Source organism: Chionomys nivalis, chromosome 1 (genome assembly GCF_950005125.1).
Source record: "Chionomys nivalis chromosome 1, mChiNiv1.1, whole genome shotgun sequence".
Lineage (NCBI taxonomy): Eukaryota > Metazoa > Chordata > Mammalia > Rodentia > Cricetidae > Chionomys > Chionomys nivalis.
The window spans coordinates 67,866,131-67,883,609 of NC_080086.1; the positions used below are offsets into that span (position 1 = coordinate 67,866,131).

Genomic DNA, 17,479 nt, shown 5'->3' on the forward strand with positions numbered 1-17,479 from the left:
TTATTCCACAACTGTCCTTAGTCGAGAAACTTAGTATTTCCGACTATATAGATACACTGTAATGGTCTTGCCCCATTGCCCCAAGAGAATGCAGGAGAGAGGAGAGGGAGACAGAGAGAGGGAGAGTGAACAGCTCTGGAACCTAATATGGAGAGTCCAAGTTAAGGGAAAGCTTTCTTTGTGGCGTTTCCAGATTCATAGAGGCTTAGACCTTTTGTTTTGACGGGCGTTAAAGCTGGCCTTGAACTTGTTGATCCTCTTCTTAAGGCCGGTGTGCCAGGTAGGTACTTAGCAATGCCGGAACTTTTATTTGGATTGGGCCTTGTTTCTTACCGGAGTATTTTTTTAGATGTAAACTGTGCCACGCACAAAGATGGTTGCCAGGCACCGGAAGTAGCCGGTTATTCTGCTGGATTCCGTTCTTCCGCGGGGCGGAAAAGGCATGTCTGCTTGTGTCCCGACAGTTTCCAGTCCTCTTCCTTTGCAGGGCCCCATGAGCAAGCTGTGGCGACGCGGGAGCACCTCTGGGGCTATGGAGGCCCCCGAGCCAGGTAGGCGCAGGCGGCTCAAGCTTAGGTGATCTTTGAAAACGAGTCCTCCCACTCGGCGGAGGCAGGTCAACTCGCCACAGGTGGGAAGGAGCGAAGCGGTGCTGTTGTTATGATAACGCCTAATAACGTGGAAAGATTGGGATTCGGTAGACTTGTTAGGTTTTTAAGATCTTCCCCTGCCACAGTTTGATGGACACCTCTGACAGCCTCTCCTTCTGCAGGGGAAGCGCTGGAGTTGAGCCTGACAGGTCCTCACAGCCACGGAGTACACAAGAAAAAACACAAGAAGCACAAAAAGAAACACAAGAAGAAGCATCATCAGGAAGAGGAGGCCGGGCAGACACAGGCTCCTGCCAAGCCCCAGCTTAAACTTAAAATCAAGCTGGGTGGGCAGGTCCTGGGCACCAAGAGGTAAGGTCAGATATTTAACTTGGGGAAAATTCAACATCAGGTGGGCTGAGATTTCTGGAAAATAGAGAGTGAACATCGACTTCAGGGTCCAGGTTACCGCAGGTGGCTCCACAGCGGGACAGAGCCACTTGCTCACTTTGGAGTAGTGTTCCTTCTCTGCAGTGTTCCTACCTTCACTGTAATCCCTGAGGGGCCACGATCACCTTCTCCCCTGATGGTAGTGGATAATGAAGAGGAACCTATGGAAGGAGTGCCTCTGGAGCAGTACCGAGCCTGGCTGGGTGAGAAGACCCTGGAGGTGGGGTCGCTGGGATTGCTCATTTATACCCGGCAAAAGGAAAGGGGTTGGTTCTGAGAATTTTCAATAATCCAGGATCAGTTTTGCTAAATTAATGTTCTGCTTTTCATTCCCCAACTTTCCTACCCAGATGAAGACAGTAATCTGTCCCCCTCCCCACTTCGGGACCTGCCAGGGGATCTGGAGGGTCAGGAGGAAGAGGAGGAACAAAGGTGGCTAGATGCCCTGGAGAAGGGAGAGCTAGATGACAATGGAGACCTCAAGAAGGAGATTGATGAACGGCTGCTTACTGCGAGACAGGTAAGTTAGTTCAGTCTTTATCCACTCAGCAAACGCATGGGGAGAATATCAGTGGGACAGAAAAGATAAGAGGTGGATCCTCTCCTGCATGCTGAGGGATGGTAAATTATTATTTTCATTTTTGAATTGGGATCTCACTGTTTAACCCGACTGTCCTGAAACACAGAGATCTGCTTGCCTTTGCCTCCCAAGTGCTGGAATTAAAGGTGTGTGCCACCACACCCAGCTCACTGATAAATTTTACAAACTACAGAAAATAGGAATAATGAAATAGAAAGTGGCAAGGCAGAGCATTAGGGTAGTTGCAGGGAATAGCTCGTTGTTAGCTTTTTTTTTTTTTTTTTCTTTTTCGAGACAGGGTTTCTCTGTAGCTTGGGAGCCTGTCCTGGACCAGCTCTTGTAGATCAGGCTGGCCTCGAACTCACTGCCTCTACCTCCCGAGTTCTGGGATTAAAGGCGTGCACCACCACCGCCCACCCGGCTGCTTTTGTTTTAAAGATAATTTTTATTTTATGTACATGAGTGTTTGGCTGCTGCCCATGGAGGCCAGAGGTCAGTGGAAATCCTGGAAGTAGATTTACAGCCAGTTGTGTGCTGCCCTATAGGTGCTGGGAACTCTGCAAGAGTAGCCAGTGCTCTTCACTGCTGAGTGGTCTTTCCAGCCCAGAATGCCTCTTTAAAGAGATGACATTTCCAGTACTGGCAGAGTGTCTCAAGCAAAGGGGCCAGCTGACATAGAGACAGGAGGAAAATATGGCTTAGCCACCAGTCGGTCACATGTGGACAAGTGACAAAGCTGACTTAAATTTTCAGTAATTATTTTGGTGATTTTTGTGGAGCGAATCTTAGTGATTTCCGGAGAAACTGCTGTGCAGGCTGTGATGGGGGCATGCCTGTAATCCCAGAACTTGAAAGACAGAAGGATGGCTACAAATCCTGAGCCAAGCGGGAATACATCTAGAGATTCTGTCTCAATCAATCAATCAATCAATCAATCGGGAGAGGGGCATGGAATGTGGAGAACAGGAGAGAGAGTAATAGCTTAAACAAGAAGTAGTAATAGAATGAAGAAAACCCCACCAAATCCTGGATCTCTTTTGGAAATAGCTACTTGTTTGGAGATGACTGGAGAAGAAAAGGAATCCAGAGTAATTGAGTTTTTGGATTGAGCCTAATCCAGCAAAACTCTACACAAGGATGGTACAGGTCTGACACTTGGGGCAGGTTGGGGATGTTTTCCCCCATTGAAGCTGAGCGAAGGTCCGGAGCCCTGGGAGGAGCAAGTGGTATTAAGAGTCTTCTCAAAACAAACTTGGTGGCACAAGCCTTTAATCCCAGCCATTGGAAGGCAGAGGCAGGAGGATCTCTTGAGCTCGAGGTTGGCCTGATAATGATTTCGAGGACAGCCAGAGCTATATAGTGAAGCCGTTTCGAAAAACAAAATGGGTGTGTGTGGGGGGGGATATGATTCTCAAGACCCTGCCTTCCAGGTCCTCTTTCTCATTCCACGACTTGGGGACTTGACATTAGGTTCTCAGACATCCTCACTCTTTTCCCAGCGAGCCTTGCTCCAGAAGGCGCGGAGTCAGCCGTCCCCCATCCTGCCTCTACCAGTGGCTGGGGGCTGCCCTGCCCCTGCCCTCACCGAAGAGATGCTGCTGAAACGTGAGGAGCGGGCACGGAAGCGGCGGCTGCAGGCGGCAAGGCGGGCCGAGGAGCACAAAAATCAGACTATTGAGCGTCTTACCAAGACTGCCGCTCCTAGTGGGCGCGGAGGGCGTGGGGCAGCACGGGGCGAGAGGCGCGGAGGGCGGGCAGCTGCCCCGGCCCCTACACCCATGGTGCGCTACAGCAGTGGGGCACAGGGCTCCACTCTGTCCTTTCCTCCCGGCGTCCCTGCACCCGCGGCGGTGGTTCAGCGGCCCGCCCCGTCGGGCCCTGCTCCGCGCTGCTCGGTCCCCGGCTGCCCCCACCCACGTCGTTACGCCTGCTCCCGCACGGGCCAGGCTCTCTGCAGCCTGCAGTGCTATCGCATCAACCTACAGCTACGGCTGGGTGGACCTGAGGGCCCGGGGTCCCCCCTCCTGGCCACTTAAGGCCTCCCCCATGCCACATTCCTTCTGTCTCCCTCACCCTATTAAATTTAGTGCGGTGCCTCGGCTTGTATAGAATTGCTGGAGTGAGAAACCTGCCGACTCGGAACCTGTGCTATTCACCCAGCCAATCGGCGGCAGTTTGTGCTCCTGCACGGCCGTTCATTGGCTGAGAAGTCAAAGCTTGTCCTGTTGTCCGTACTGGCTGTTGTTGCTGTCAATCAGGTTCTCAGCGAACCTTCCCCTCGGCTTTGTGCGAATTCTTGTTGTCTGGGAGAGCGGCAGAGGCGCCGCTGCGGATTGGACAGCGGGAGAAACCTGTGGTCCTTTCCTATTGGTCAGTGTGTCGGCGAACGTTACTGATTGGTTGGACTGAGCAATCCTTGTCCTCTGGAAGAGCTCTCCCCGGATGGGAGCTCCGGCCGCGGAGTGATGGTGGCAGCATCGGAGATGGGCCGGGCAGGGACCATGGCGGTGGCGGCAGAGGTGGTAGGGGCGGGGCAGCAGGAGGTAGAAGAGGCTGTGGTCTTCAGGGGTCTGTAGGTGGAGGCATGGCTCGGGCCAGCAGCAGGAACAGCAGCGAAGAGGCCTGGGGGGCACTCCGGTCGCCGCAACAGCAGGTATCCCAGCAGCTCTAAAAGCCTATCACGACAGCCATTTATTTCTCTTTCCCCTTTCCTGTCACTTCCTGTCCGGGGTGGGGGAGGAGCTCTCGGAGCCAAAGGTACTATGAAGTTCCTGAACGTGACCATTCTACTCTTTGTCTAAACTTTGTAACGTAGACCCAGTTGACTTTACCTGCAGCCTTTAGACCCCATGCCATGGCTGCAGTGCAAGCCTGCAGTGGCTTTCCAGTTACCAGAGGCATAGTGAGGACCCCAGGGAGGCTCTATCGTGCAGCAGTTATCTGTGATGTTTTTCTATGTGCCTATTGTCACAACAGAGTCCGGCAGCGTCTTCTCTTGAGGGAGCAATTTGGAGACGAGCTGGGACCCAGACTCGCGCCCTGGATGCCATCCTTTATCATCCACAGCAATCCCATCTGGTTGGGAGCACTGCTCTGGGTCTCACATTGCCCCTCCTCTACCCTAGGGAGTTTGAGACCCAGGGGTGGAAAAAATCCATCTTGGGGTTGTGGGAGGCAGACCGTCGGGGTGGGGGATGTTGAAAACATTTTAGCTGTGAATCGGCCTTAGATCCCTACCCATTGTCAGATGGTGTTTGCTTCTTCCAAACCGTACCTTGCCAAAAACCCCTTGGGGCCAGGCTTAGGTGAGAGAAATCTTGGGTATAAAGAACTGAAATCACCCGCATTGTGTATCCACACTTTGTCTTCTACACTAGTTTATGGCTATTCCAGATCTTTCATACTGACAGCCCTACATATATTTAAACACTCCTCTCAGCATCCCTCTGCCATCTCCCCAAGCTCTGTTGGCTCATGGGTGGGATCGTGTATGTTCGTGCAGGAGGTGGGGTGGACAGGGCCTTGGGTAAATCTCCCTTAGTTCTAAGTGCCAACTTGCCTCCAGCTTCAAGAGCTATGCCCAGGAGTGAACACCCAACCCTACCTCTGTGAGAATGGTCACTGTTGCGGGGAGACTGGCTGCTGCACCTACTACTATGAACTCTGGTGTGAGTCTCCGAAGGGACCCTCTCAGGTCCCCTGCCCGTTCTCCCTTGGGTTTCTGAATTCAGCTCCTGAGGACCCTACTCTGCACGAAGGGCGAGGCTGGTAATCGGAGATGTGCTCTTGCCTCTCACAGGGTTCTGGCTGCTCTGGACAGTCCTCATCCTTTTTAGCTGTTGTTGCGCCTTCCGTCACCGGAGAGCTAAACTCAGGCTGCAGCAGCAGCAGCGGCAGCGTGAGATCAACTTGCTGGCTTACCACGGGGCATGCCATGGGGCTGGCCCTGTTCCTGCTGGTTCCCTGCTTGACCTTCGTGAGTGACTTGAGGCTCTTGGGTGCAGAACCAGCAGCCCCTCCCAAGCCAGGACCCTCAGCCACCCCACACTTCCACTGGCACTTTTCAAAGGACTTTCCCCCACTAGGAGAGCTCACTCTTCTAGCCCGGCTTCAGTCATCCATGCTGTTCTCTCTCCTGCAGGCCTTCTCAGCACCTTCAAACCCCCAGCCTATGAGGACGTGGTTCACCACCCTGGCACACCACCTCCTCCTTACACTATGGCCCCGGGCCACCCCTTGACTGCTTCCTCTGGATGCACCTGCTGTTCTTCCGCATCCAGCTGCTCTGCCCACTCGGAGGGGGCAAATGTGGAAGGTGTCTCCTCCCACCAGAGCGCCCTCCCTCATCAGGAGGGTGAGCCCGGGGCAGGGTTGAGCCCGGTTCACACACCCCCTTCCTGCCGCTATCGTCGCCTGACTGGTGACTCGGGTATTGAACTCTGCCCTTGTCCTGACTCTATTGAAGGTGAGCCAGTCAAGGAGATGAGGGCTAGTCCCACCCAACCAGATCTGGAGGACCATTCCCCTTGTGCACTGTCCCCAGATTCTCCCTTGGGGCTGGATTCCAGTTATGGGGACATCCCATAAGTAGTTTCAGGAGGGGGGCCACCAGGAGCAGCCCCGGTTTCAACTGTGGTCCTCCATGTGGGCCTCTCCCCTCCTCTCCCTCCTGGAATATGCCTGACAGGGCTGGAGCCCCCAAGAGGGCAGTACCGAGGACTGTGCTATCTTTACTCACTCTCAAAACATAACACAGGAGCCTTTAATCTTATTAAAGAGACGTGAACCAGCTGCTTGTGGTTTTGGGTAGAGTAGATCTCCAATTATTGCATGCCCCCCAACCACACTGGGGTTGAAGGAAAAAGCAGTGACCATTTATCACCTTATCTGAGGACAGCAGGTAGCCCTGAGGCTAAACTGCCAAAGGCAAGAGTTTAGTTAGGGTTTTTTTCTTTTTCCAGTTTATTTAGAAAAATAGACTCTTGAGTTCACAGTCACCCCAGAACTGTATGGGGTGACAATAAGGAGACACCTGAGATGGGCTTACAAGATCTGAGGGGACCAGAAACCTAAGACCTTGTCTCTGCATATTTCAAGTGATACAAGTGGCCTGGCTCTCCCCCAGTCCCTTCAGTACTCTTCAGCCATGACCAGTAAGACAAGGCTTGTCCATCCATGGAAGGGGCGGCAGCCCATGCCCCGTCCGTCCTGGTCACTGTATTGTTCCCACAGAAACCCTGTAGCCTGGTATTGCCGCCATACATTGCTCATGACATTGGCACGGAGTTCATGGTAGAGCTTGGTGGCCTGAGCCTTGTGGGGACCCTCCACGTGCCCGTAGTGGTGGAGTGCCCCCAAAGCTAGGTAGTTGATGTTCAGCCACACGGCACCTCGCCAGTATGGGGGATCATGCTCAGAATTACGCTGTCTATAAAAGAGGCTGGAGGCTGAGAGGGAGCGCAACCCAAAGGGGCTCCAGAGATGGCGGCTGTCAGCTAGAATGTCCAGCAGGGGCCCCAAGCGGGGCGAGCTGGGGTCCAGCAGCTGTAGCAGGAAGGGAAAAAGAGAGACATAGCCGGGGGCATCCACATACTGCAACTTAGGTGGAGGCCGGCCTACCACCCTAACCAGCCCCTGTGGAGGCCTGGACTTGAGCTGTACTGCTTTTGTGTGGTTCCCAAAGTCAGCAAAGACTCCCAGCTCAGGAGCCCAGTGCAGCTCGTCTAGGCTCCTGGGTTCTTCCAGAGAGGCAGCCAGAGGGCCCAGCTCTGCAGCAGCTTCAGCCTCCCCAAGTTGCTCTGCAAGCCGTGACAGCACCCGGGCGCCCAGTGCCACCCAGCATCGCAGGTCCAGGTGTCGCTCTGCTGTAGAAGGGTGTGATGCCCTGGGGTAGTCATCCAGGCCTGAGGGCAGCGTTTTGGGATTGAGTAGGGTAGGCAAGGCCAGGTCTCTGCCCCGCCAGCGGTAGGACAGTGGCACTGGCCCTGCCTGACTTTGATGGAGCCAAGAGAACCAAGCATGCAAGCGGGGGAAAGCCTTTCGGAGGAAGGCCAGGTCATCAGGGTCACTGCCTTCCAACATCCGTAATACTGGCAAGAGCAGGGTTGGAGGGTTAGCATGGGCTGCACGTTGCACTAGGAATTCTGGGGGTACCCGGGATCGGGCCTCATCCCCCAGTATCTGCTCCCGCCCAATCCAGCCATCAGCATTGAGCAGCCCCAGCCAGTGGCCTAGGGCCTCTCGGGTGAGATGGGGATCCCATCGCTGGACCAGTAGCTGGTGAAAGCCTTCATCCCAAAGGAAGCCTCGTGGGAAGAACGAGCGGGAAGGGACTCCAGAGAAAAGAGGGACGGGCGGAAATAGGGCAGGGTCTACTTTCTGCTCAGACCCTTCCATACCAGTGTCTGGCAACACCAAACCCTGTCCATAGAAATAGCCAATCCCACCAAGGAGGTCACTGAGGGCAACCTGCCCCAAAGCCTGCTCCTCGGGACCCAGGCCCTTCTCCTTTAACTTGAAGGTCCTCTCAAAACGCTCTAGGAAAGCTGCAGCATGGCTCTCCAGGGCCTGGGTCAGCTGGCTGCCCACCAACGGCCCACGGGCTTGGTTTCTTCCTGCCTGGGCACTGCCAGACTCAAATATGAACTCCACAGAGAAAGGGACTTTCAGTGTCACCTGCTGTATCAAGAACTGGCCTTGCCCGCTAGGGCCTCTCTCCTCCCACTTCAGCGATCCAGGCAAACCAAGGTAGCGTTCCGGAGAGGCCCCTGGGGGCCGGTGCTGAAACCAGCTGTTCAGGCGGCTCTTGACCATATCCGTGAGCACTGGCAGCCCTGGGTTGGAGGACCAGAAGACATTGTAGCTTGAAGGCAAGAAGACAAATAGGGATGGTTATTCAGGAAAGGAAGGTCTTGGCAGTCTCTCTGGTGGAAAAGTGGGGTGGGGGTCACAGAAGCCAGGCTAAGTCAACATCCACACCACCCCTGTACCACCCTGCACCCTTCCCCCATATACCTGCCATGCTTAGGGACAGTGTCTCCTGGACTGGCTGGCGGCAGAAGGGTAAAGCGGAAGTCACCAAGTTCACTTGTGTGCCCACTGATGAACTTCAACTGTCCTTTGGCTCCAATCTCCGGCAGTAGGACTTCCTGACCATCCGTTACCACGTAGAAGAACAGGGACACCAAAGGTAGGGAAGAAGTACCCGAGGCCTGGGTGACCCACGACAATAAAGCATTAGAAAAGCATTCTTTTGAGAATCAGCCTTAGCAAAGATTACAAGGAAGAGCTGTGGCAAACACCTGTCAATGCTTGAGGGTAAGTGGGTGCACTGGAGTGGGCCGAGCTGAAGGGCCTCGAACAGGGCTCCCGGGGGGGGGGGGATGACAGGTGTTTTAGGATGCTATATGGATTGTTTCACTTAAAGGGTGATAACTTCTTTACAAACAAGGAAATGAAAGGTTGGAGGTGCTCGGCAAGGCTGGTGTCCCGACCACTGTTAACCTCCATTTCATAGGGCATTTGCTGCTGCAAGGCTGCAAGGGGAGGATGGGGGAAGTCTGTCCTGAGGAAAGAGGTCCCTGATGCCCTGACCTGAGGCACTACGGTCACTCTCCAGCTCCAATCCCCTCCATGCTGTCCCCCAGGCCTCTTGACGAACTCAGTAGTGAGCCTTAAAGCCCCATCGCTGATATGTTGCCGGCCGAAGGAGAGGCCATCGTGGAACTCCCAGCCATAGGGACCCACGCCGTCTCCCTGTTCACACGTGTGCCTGAGCTTAGGAGGGGTCCCTGGGGTGGCGCTCTGCTGCGCCCACATCAGTCCTGGGGAATAGAATGGCCATGTAAGTCAACAGATACCATCCCTCTAAGCCTGCGAAGACTGCTGGATCCTCCCCACTCCTCCCTTGTCGCCTGCCCCAGAGTTACCGGTGAGCAGTGGTTTGGGGCTGCGAGTCTTCATCCCGAAATAGACGTGTGGACGGTAGGTGCCCCAGAAGAGTTCCGGGGCCACGGCGGGACTGGAGGAGTCGGGGGGCAGCGCGGGCGGCGCGGGGTGCAGTGTGAGCGCACGACGCATACGGAGCCATGCCATCACCCAGCGCCCGGACAGACCGAAGGCTAGCGCCAGCACCACCACGGCCAGGGCCGCGCCGCCAGCCGAGCCGCGTGCCCCGCTCGCCCCGCTCGCCCGGCCGTCCCGCCGCCCAGCGCCCCGCGCCTTCTCCAGCGACCGCGCCCCCTCTGCAGCCGCGGCGCGCCGTCGCCTCTCGCTGCGGGCCATCACGGCAGATGGCCCGTACCCCGGCCGCCACCGTGCGGTCAGTCAACTGAGCCTTCTGCCCGCAGCTCGCTGAGCACCCGCGGAAGCGTCGCGGAAATCCCGCCCCGCCACGTCAGGTCCGGGACCGGAACCCGGAAGCGCTGTAGTTGGCGGGGTTCGGTACTGAGTACCCGGCTCTGCCGGAGAAATGCGCCAGTGGGCGTGGGTTCACCGGTAGATAGAAGCAATACCATGCTGAGCCCATCGTTTTGCTTTGTTTAAATAATGATCTTGGGCTGGAGAGATGGCCCAGCGGGTAAAGGCGCTTGCCGGCAGCTGACGACCTGAGTTAGCTGCCCGAACCCACGTAGTGGAAGTAAGAGAACTGACTCCCACAAGCGCGCCTACACATCTGGCTTACACACTTGTGCCGTAGCACGAGCGCACCTCCACACGTACACTCACAAGCACACACGAATGATTATAAAAAAAGAAAAAAGTACGTGTGGGGGTGAGGCTGGAGACATGACTTAGCGGTTAAGAGTACTTGCTGCTCTTGCAGAGGACATGGTATGATTCTCAGCACCCACATGGCATTTTACAAATCGTCCAGAGGGTATGACGCCCTCCTCCGGCACTGCATGCACTGTGGCGCACAAACATAATGCAGGCAAAATATCTATACACATAAAAAAATAAGTATTAAAAAACGATCGTACTAAGGCTAGTTTTTTCCTCCTTGGAAGATGAGTTTGTCTAAATTTTCCTCCAACTTGATATGCAAAGCCAGATTGACTGAAGCAGGGTCTTGCTTTGCATATATAGCCCAGGCTGTTCTCAAGCTTGATATCCTCCTGCCTCAGCCCACAGAGTGTCAGGAGCTAGGATCTAATATGCTACTTTTACATATTGCTGCCCAGTCTAATCTGGTAGCAGGAAAACGTGGCCTAGGAAATACAAGCAACCGGGTCCAAGACACAGACCTGGGAAGGGGCTAGCTTCAGACCCACGTGGCTAGCTTAAACCTGGGAATTTTAATGAATTAAGCTCTATCATTACTCACACCCTGCACTCCCGTCTTCCTGGAGTGGACTCACGAGGAAGCCCGGGGTCAGGCAAGTAATGAAATGACTTGACTCGTGAAATGACTAACTCGGCCTGTTCATTTTTAAATTGCCAAGTAGTCAGAGATGACCTTGAACTTTTTTCCTCCACCTCTACATCCCCAGCACATGTGCCATTACTAGTGTATGCATTAGTGGGGATCAAAGAGCTTCGTGCATGCAAGCCAAGCACTCTGCTGAGCTGCAGCCCCAGCCCTCATTCATACACTCGCTCGTAGTGCCAGAGAGGAACGCAGAAACGCTTGCTTGCTAGGCAGGTACTTTACCATTGAGCTGTATCTTAGCCCCTCACTACCATGCTTTTCTAGATGAACTCAGGGTTAGACGCTATGAAAGGCATTTTCTTTCCTATGATCCAAGAAATAGAATACCTTATGGAAAACATGACTTACGTCTGTCTTAAGGTTGTTCAGAGGTAGTACCTGCACCTCAGACCGACCTATGAGCAACTTAGGGTCTCACTATGAAGCCAAGGTTTCCTGGAATTTACAGACACTTGAGTGCTGAGACCACTGAGTTTGTAGTGTTTGCATGTAACCTACACTTGACTTATATCTCAAGAGTTCCCTAAATAACTTATACCTAATACAACGTAAATGATATGTCAACAGCTGTATTATTTAGAGAATAATAACAAAGGGAAACACGTACACATTCTCACAGGTGCAGTTTTTAAATTTATTACGTTTATCTTGAGGGTACGTAGGTGAGTGTGCATGTTCCACCGTGTGTGCGTGCTTGTCAGAAGAGCAAGTACTCGAGGTGATTCTCGCCTTTCCCGTGTGTCTCGTGGAGATCAAACTCAGGTCATCAAGCATGGTAGTAAGTAGTTTTATTCAATGAGCCATCTGTTCGACGCCTGGATGTTTAGAAATACCTGGTGACACTGTGTAAAGATGTGTCACTGTGGTTGGTTTAATAAAAAGTTAAACAGACAATAGCTAGGCAGGGAGAATAGGTGGGATTTCGGACAAAGAGGAACTGGGGATGAATCTAGGCATGCGAAGGAGATGCAAGGAGACAGATGCAGAACAAGTTGGAGATACAGAATGAAAGGTAAAAGGCCATGAGGCAAAACGTAGATGAATATACGTGGGCTAATTTAAGTTATAAGAGCTAGTGAGACAAGCCTAAGGCCGAGTTTTCATAATTAATAAGTCTCTTTGTCATTATTTGGGAGTTGTCTGGTTGGACAGAGGACTCCTCACAGTGGGAACCAGGAGGAATCTAGGCGCTCATGAGAAACATCCTCAGGGAAGCAGGATGGACAGTACTGAGATAAGGTAAAATCTCAGGCTGGCAGGACAGAGACTCATTACGCCCGGATGCGGTATTTTCATTCCAAGGTTAATGGAATCAGCACCGAACCCTAGGTGGACAAACCTATTATCCTTACTCGACAAATGAGAAAGCAGGCAATGATAGATTTATGTGTCCCATGTCATAGGTACTTAAGGGCAGAGATGACTGGGGCAGAGATGACACCCCAGGCAGGCTGGGTCTTTATATTATACAGTCTTCAGGGGCTTGTCTTTGGCCTGTGGCCATGTCAGAGGAGCAGCCGGTGACAATTAAGCTTCAGGCCTAACAGGAAGCAAGGCACTAATGGGTAAATCTCAGATAGGCAAGGCCGGCTCCAGAACGTTTCTTGCTACTGCTTTGCTGATGCCATTTTTCTCTGGTATCTGGCATGGTCAGAATGGGTGATGGGTGTCAGGGGATCCCCACTGCCTTTAATGTAGTGTAATAATCTCATGGAAATATCTCATTCTACTGGGCATATTTACCTGTGAATTATTATGAAGATTTCCTCTTGAGCTGTACTGTTTAATTGAAGCAATGATTTTATACAATAATAGAATTAGTTTAAATTGAATTTTGATGATTAAGGGTTTCTAATCAAATCTAGTAAGGGATTGTGATAGAGGTTCATTTAGTGGGAAAATACAGGTAAAGGTAGAATATACTGTTGACCCTGCCCCTGGAAGAGCAGGGGCTGCAAAGGGTACAAAATAGAAACTAGAAATTGTCACCCAGCTAGGACTTAGGAGTTTCTCTTGAGGAGCCACGTAGATTGTGGCTTAGGTTAATGATCAAGGAAAACAGCTGAGTTCCAGGAGCTAGGCTACCTTGAGTTCTTTTAATCATGTTGGGAGATGTGTTCACAGGTTTCAGTGTGCATCATAGTTAAAATGAAGCTTTAAGTATGACTTAAGGTTAGGTTAAGATGATTTTGTTCATGGTGTTGAGACAGAAAACCTTAGGGAACAGTTTAAAGTTTAGAAAAGCGTATTTTTAATAGTTGAGTGAGAGACTCAATGAGGTCAGGGAACAAAAACAATGGCAGTCTGGCTATTGCTGGCTGACATTCCTTTCTTGCTAGGATGGGTTGGTGATCAAAAGTGATTAATTCCTTGTGCCCATTTCTGCCCTCAGCTTCCTGATGATATAATAAAAAACTGTTGATGAGTGGGTATGCACTCTGAGGACTGAAAGTAGAAATAATGGATTGGTTTTCATATATAAAAGTTTAGATTTGTGATTTTTAAAAGTTTTTATAAAATTACCTTTAGTGATAAATAATAAAGTGATTGATCCTTTCTTTCTAACTGAAAAAAGCAGCCTGCCAGTAAAAGACTGGCTGAGAAAAATACCCTGCTTGCTTATACTCTGCTAATCTATAACAAGCTGCTTGGACATTAATGTATTGGTTCTTGGAAATAATTTGTTTCTTACCTATAATACACAAAATGTTTAATCATGTAAGGAAAATGGGAACACGTTGTTTTTTACCTGTATTTATTATAATGATTCACTTGAAAAATAGAATGTAACCACACTGTAATTTTTATATTGCTTGAAAGATTGTGATGAGATATATAAGCTGTAAAGGAGAAATAAAGATAGAGAATAAAGAGACCCTGAAAGTGTGTTATATGTTTTCCCTTTTCTTAGGCCCCAGAGACTTAATTAAGTTTTACTCCCTCAGACAGAAAAGTCAACTGAGTGATTAGTTCACTGACTCTGTGGCTCCCCTTCAACTCCTGAGCTGCTGAGGGCTGGTTCTCACAGCAGCAGTCTTTCTTACAGGAGGGTGGAGAGAGAATCCTCCAGTACCTTAAAGGACGGTGGAGAGAGAAGTCTCCGGTACCTTAAAGGACGGTGGAGAGAGAATCCTCCGGTACCTTAAAGGAGGGGGGAGAGAGAATCCTCTGGTACCTTAAAGGACGGTGGAGAGAGAAGTCTCCAGTACCTTAAAGGAGGGGGGAGAGAGAAGTCTCCGGTACCTTAAAGGACGGTGGAGAGAGAAGTCTCCGGTACCTTAAAGAACGGTGGAGAATCCTCCGGTACCTTAAAAGGAGGGTGGAGAGAGAATCCTCCGGTACCTTAAAAGGAGGGTGGAGAGAGAAGCCTCCGGTACCTTAAAGGAGGGTGGAGAGAGAATCCTCCGGTACCTTAAAGGAGGGTGGAGAGAAAAGTCTCCGGTACCTTAAAGGACGGTGGAGAGAGAAGTCTCCGGTACCTTAAAGGAGGATGGAGAGAGAAGTCTCCGGTACCTTAAAGGATGGTGGAGAGAGAAGTCTCCGGTACCTTAAAGGATGGTGGAGAGAGAAGTCTCCGGTACCTTAAAGGATGGTGGAGAGAGAAGTCTCCGGTACCTTAAAGGATGGTGGAGAGAGAAGCCTCCGGTACCTTAAAGGAGGGTGGAGAGAGAAGCCTCCGGTACCTTAAAGGATGGTGGAGAGAGAAGCCTCCGGTACCTTAAAGGAGGGGGGGAGAGAGAAGTCTCCGGTACCTTAAAGGAGAGTGGAGAGAGAAGTCTCCGGTATCCTTTTAGGCAGGGAAGAGTTATAGTACTGCTGGGCGGAGGGGGGCTCCGCAGTTAATGTAGTTGGTAAATTACATAGCAGCCAGTTCTAAGAGATCTGATTGCCTTCACTGGGCATTAAGTTCTTCTTTGGCAGTAACTGTGGGCTATTTTTTTTCTTCCCTTGTAATGCACAGTAAGGAACAAGGGGGCTGGGAAGGTGGCCCAGTGATTTGAGCACTTGCTGGGAAAGCATGAGAAACTGACTTGGGATCCAGTATACCCACATAAAAGCCAGCTGGGGTAGTAACCTCAGCACTGGGGGAATGGAATCCTGGGGAAGACAGGTCTACAGAGCAAGTGTGGTCTACAGAGCAAGTTCCAGGACAGCCAAGGCTGTTACATAGAGAAATTTGTGTCTCAGAAAAACAAAACAAAAAAGAAACAATGTGTACTGTATCCCAGTACTTGCAAACACAAATACACACACACACACACACACACACACACACATTGGAGTGCCTTTATGTTATAAAATACACATGGTTATTTGCTTAAAACCAAAGTTTCCTAAAAGAATACTCATGTAGCATGAATGGCTAACTTTTTATACCATTTAATCCTCTAAAATGATTTCATGGTCACATCAATGTCTGTTGGACTAAAAACTATTTCAGGTGCTCTGAGAAATAAGCCATTATGTACCTGAAGAATAAGATTAAGTAGCAGCAAAAAATGATTCTGGAAAATGTCACCAGGAAGGAGAATGCCAAGTGGTACAGGAGAAGGAGTGAGAATGGAAAGGTCTTGCTAAATAGACCAGGCTGGCCTCCTGAGTAGCTGGGATGGTCTGTGCCACCAGGCGGGGCTGACCCCACTTTAAGGAAAGAATATTGGTGGCATCTGAAGGAAAATGGGAGCAGGTAACCACAGAAGTTGGGGTTAAAACTAAACAGAAATGTAGGGCTTAAGTCCGGAGCAGTTTAATTATGACAGAATGGGTGGTTCTGTGGTGGTTTGAAAAGAAATGGCTCCCATAGATTCATGTGGTCTTGCTGGAGGAATGTGTTATCGTTTCTTCCTGCTGCCTATAGAAGATATAGAACTCTCAAGTCCTTCTACAGCACCATGTCTGTCTGTATGCCATCATGATTCCTACTAAGGCAATAATGGACCTGTGAAACAGTAAGCCAGCTCCAATTAAATGGTTTTCCTTTATAAGAGTTATCATGGTCACAGTGTCTTGTCACAGCAACAGAAACCCTAACTAAGACAGACTCCTTATGAGAGTAAACAAGAACTACTAAAAACAGAGAAAACTACTAAGAGTAGACAAAACTATCAAGAACGATGACGCCTGAAGCCTGGTGTGGTGATGTTCATCTATAATCCCAGCAGCACTCAGGAGTCTGAGGCAGGAGAATCCACCTTGGGCTACATACCAAGTCTCAGGTTAGCTCATGACAAGAGCCTGTCTCGAAAACCAACCAAGCAAACAACCTGCGCAAAATAACATGCATTCGGCAATAAATATTTAATTAAACAGGGTGACAGATGATGCCAAGTTCAAATATGGTTAAGCAGTGTGGAAAGAGATAGAAAAATTCAAATTTTTCCTGACCCTCCACCACCTAATCTTACTTATCTTGCCCCCAAAGCACTGTTAAGTGTCAGGGTCCTTGCACACTGTCAGTCTGTTTCGTGACGTCCATGGAGGCTTTAAAATGATTAAGGCCAGCTCTTCTTAGACAACTGTCTCTAGTTCCAAGTTAACATTCGGTAGTTGTCCTCTTCTGCAATGTCAGCGCCGGGTACCAGTAACTGACCCCGGCTTAACTGACCCCGGCTTGTCTGTGCTGGGTGCGGATGCTGCCGCTGCGTTCCTGGCCCGAATGTGGGAGGCGAAGGCAGTGAACATTTCTTGAGCAGTGAGGTGGGCGCCGCGCATAATCAGCCGATACCCGTCTCCTGGGGAAGATGCAAACCGATGAGTCAGGGACCCGGAGTCCGCCGTCGCCCGCCCGCGTCCCAGCCAGGCCTACCGAATACCACGTCCACGCAGGGCTCGGAGCCGTCGTGCCTCACGTCGGCGATCACCGAGCAGTTGAGGTTTGTGGCACGGACCTTCTCGCTGCTCACCGCCTGGAGAAAGGTCCTGCGATGGGAGGACCCCGTGAGCGCGCCCGGGGACGAAGGGGCGTGCGCGAGGCAGGGAGGCCTTGGAACTCGGGCAGGGGGTTGGGGGTGCGCGCGCAGGCGTCGGGAGCGCGGACGCCTCCCACCTCCCCAGAACCCGTACCTTGTCGATTCCACGTTCTTCTCAAACGGGCAGAACTGAACTCGAACCAGCTTGACCGGCCGCAGTCCCAGCCGAGCTAAAGCCGCCGCCATGGTTACCTCTCCCCCGGAAGTAGTGCTGGGGATCGCTTTATTGGAAGGGACCGCTTCCGGCGGCCTCTGCGGGACCTGTAGCGGTTGCCCTCCCGGGCCGCCAAGGGACCCAGGGTGGGCGGTCCGCAAATACTTCAGGCGTTAGCCTTACCCTGTGCGACACGCAGCGTAGACAGTGAATGTGCAAAAACCCCCTTTGCACGAAAACACTTCATCTCCTGCAGCTTTGCCCGTTCAGCATCCTGCCTGCTAGATCTAGGTCAACACCATCCTA

The 17,479-nt window shown here is 51.4% G+C and overlaps 4 protein-coding genes across 5 annotated transcripts; 2 read left to right on the plus strand and 2 right to left on the minus strand.

Moving 5' to 3' along the window:
• Window positions 1-402: 402 nt before the first annotated feature.
• On the plus strand, window positions 403-3,855 carry Ino80b (INO80 complex subunit B). The gene is made up of 5 exons (XM_057790464.1): window positions 403-551; window positions 773-962; window positions 1,125-1,243; window positions 1,391-1,560; window positions 3,120-3,855. Exons 1-5 carry the CDS (start codon window positions 443-445, stop codon window positions 3,654-3,656), a joined length of 1,125 nt encoding a protein of 374 aa, XP_057646447.1. The 5' UTR covers window positions 403-442; the 3' UTR covers window positions 3,657-3,855.
• Window positions 3,856-4,062: 207 nt separating this feature from the next.
• Window positions 4,063-6,405, plus strand: Wbp1 (WW domain binding protein 1). Of its 2 annotated transcripts, XM_057790478.1 has the most exons (5): window positions 4,065-4,273; window positions 4,597-4,698; window positions 5,186-5,288; window positions 5,420-5,596; window positions 5,762-6,405. In XM_057790478.1, exons 1-5 carry the CDS (start codon window positions 4,205-4,207, stop codon window positions 6,205-6,207), a joined length of 897 nt encoding a protein of 298 aa, XP_057646461.1. In that variant the 5' UTR covers window positions 4,065-4,204; the 3' UTR covers window positions 6,208-6,405. The 2 variants fall into 2 exon arrangements, with proteins under 2 accessions (XP_057646470.1, XP_057646461.1); XM_057790487.1 differs by lacking the exon at window positions 4,597-4,698 and having other exon boundaries at window positions 4,063-4,273.
• Window positions 6,406-6,572: 167 nt separating this feature from the next.
• Mogs (mannosyl-oligosaccharide glucosidase) lies at window positions 6,573-9,969 on the minus strand. Its single transcript, XM_057771990.1, has 4 exons — window positions 9,549-9,969; window positions 9,214-9,443; window positions 8,635-8,831; window positions 6,573-8,482 (listed from the first exon to the last, which is right to left on the minus strand). The coding sequence occupies exons 1-4, from the start codon at window positions 9,901-9,903 to the stop codon at window positions 6,751-6,753; spliced, it is 2,514 nt and encodes an 837-aa protein (XP_057627973.1). The 5' UTR covers window positions 9,904-9,969; the 3' UTR covers window positions 6,573-6,750.
• Window positions 9,970-16,324: 6,355 nt separating this feature from the next.
• Mrpl53 (mitochondrial ribosomal protein L53) lies at window positions 16,325-17,343 on the minus strand. The gene is made up of 3 exons (XM_057789240.1): window positions 17,114-17,343; window positions 16,857-16,969; window positions 16,325-16,782 (listed from the first exon to the last, which is right to left on the minus strand). The coding sequence occupies exons 1-3, from the start codon at window positions 17,203-17,205 to the stop codon at window positions 16,616-16,618; spliced, it is 372 nt and encodes a 123-aa protein (XP_057645223.1). The 5' UTR covers window positions 17,206-17,343; the 3' UTR covers window positions 16,325-16,615.
• Between the last annotated feature and the right edge of the window lie 136 nt (window positions 17,344-17,479).

Bases quoted from the DNA above. Each gene is read 5' to 3' on its own strand.
- Mogs (XM_057771990.1), bottom strand. From the start codon at position 9,903: ATGGCCCGCAGCGAGAGGCGACGGCGCGCCGCGGCTGCAGAGGGGGCG. The intron at 9,444-9,548 runs GTAACTCTGGGG...TCTATTCCCCAG, and splicing joins CCCCAAACCACTGCTCACCG to GACTGATGTGGGCGCAGCAG. The intron at 8,832-9,213 runs GTCAGGGCATCA...TGGGTCACCCAG, and splicing joins GAGTGACCGTAGTGCCTCAG to GCCTCGGGTACTTCTTCCCT.
- Ino80b (XM_057790464.1), top strand. From the start codon at position 443: ATGTCTGCTTGTGTCCCGACAGTTTCCAGTCCTCTTCCTTTGCAGGGC. The intron at 552-772 runs GTAGGCGCAGGC...CTCCTTCTGCAG, and splicing joins TATGGAGGCCCCCGAGCCAG to GGGAAGCGCTGGAGTTGAGC. The intron at 963-1,124 runs GTAAGGTCAGAT...CCTTCTCTGCAG, and splicing joins CAGGTCCTGGGCACCAAGAG to TGTTCCTACCTTCACTGTAA.
- Mrpl53 (XM_057789240.1), bottom strand. From the start codon at position 17,205: ATGGCGGCGGCTTTAGCTCGGCTGGGACTGCGGCCGGTCAAGCTGGTT. The intron at 16,970-17,113 runs GTACGGGTTCTG...CTCCCATCGCAG, and splicing joins AAGAACGTGGAATCGACAAG to GACCTTTCTCCAGGCGGTGA. The intron at 16,783-16,856 runs GTAGGCCTGGCT...CATCTTCCCCAG, and splicing joins CTGCGTGGACGTGGTATTCG to GAGACGGGTATCGGCTGATT.
- Wbp1 (XM_057790478.1), top strand. From the start codon at position 4,205: ATGGCTCGGGCCAGCAGCAGGAACAGCAGCGAAGAGGCCTGGGGGGCA. The intron at 4,274-4,596 runs GTATCCCAGCAG...TTGTCACAACAG, and splicing joins TCCGGTCGCCGCAACAGCAG to AGTCCGGCAGCGTCTTCTCT. The intron at 5,597-5,761 runs GTGAGTGACTTG...TCTCTCCTGCAG, and splicing joins TGGTTCCCTGCTTGACCTTC to GCCTTCTCAGCACCTTCAAA.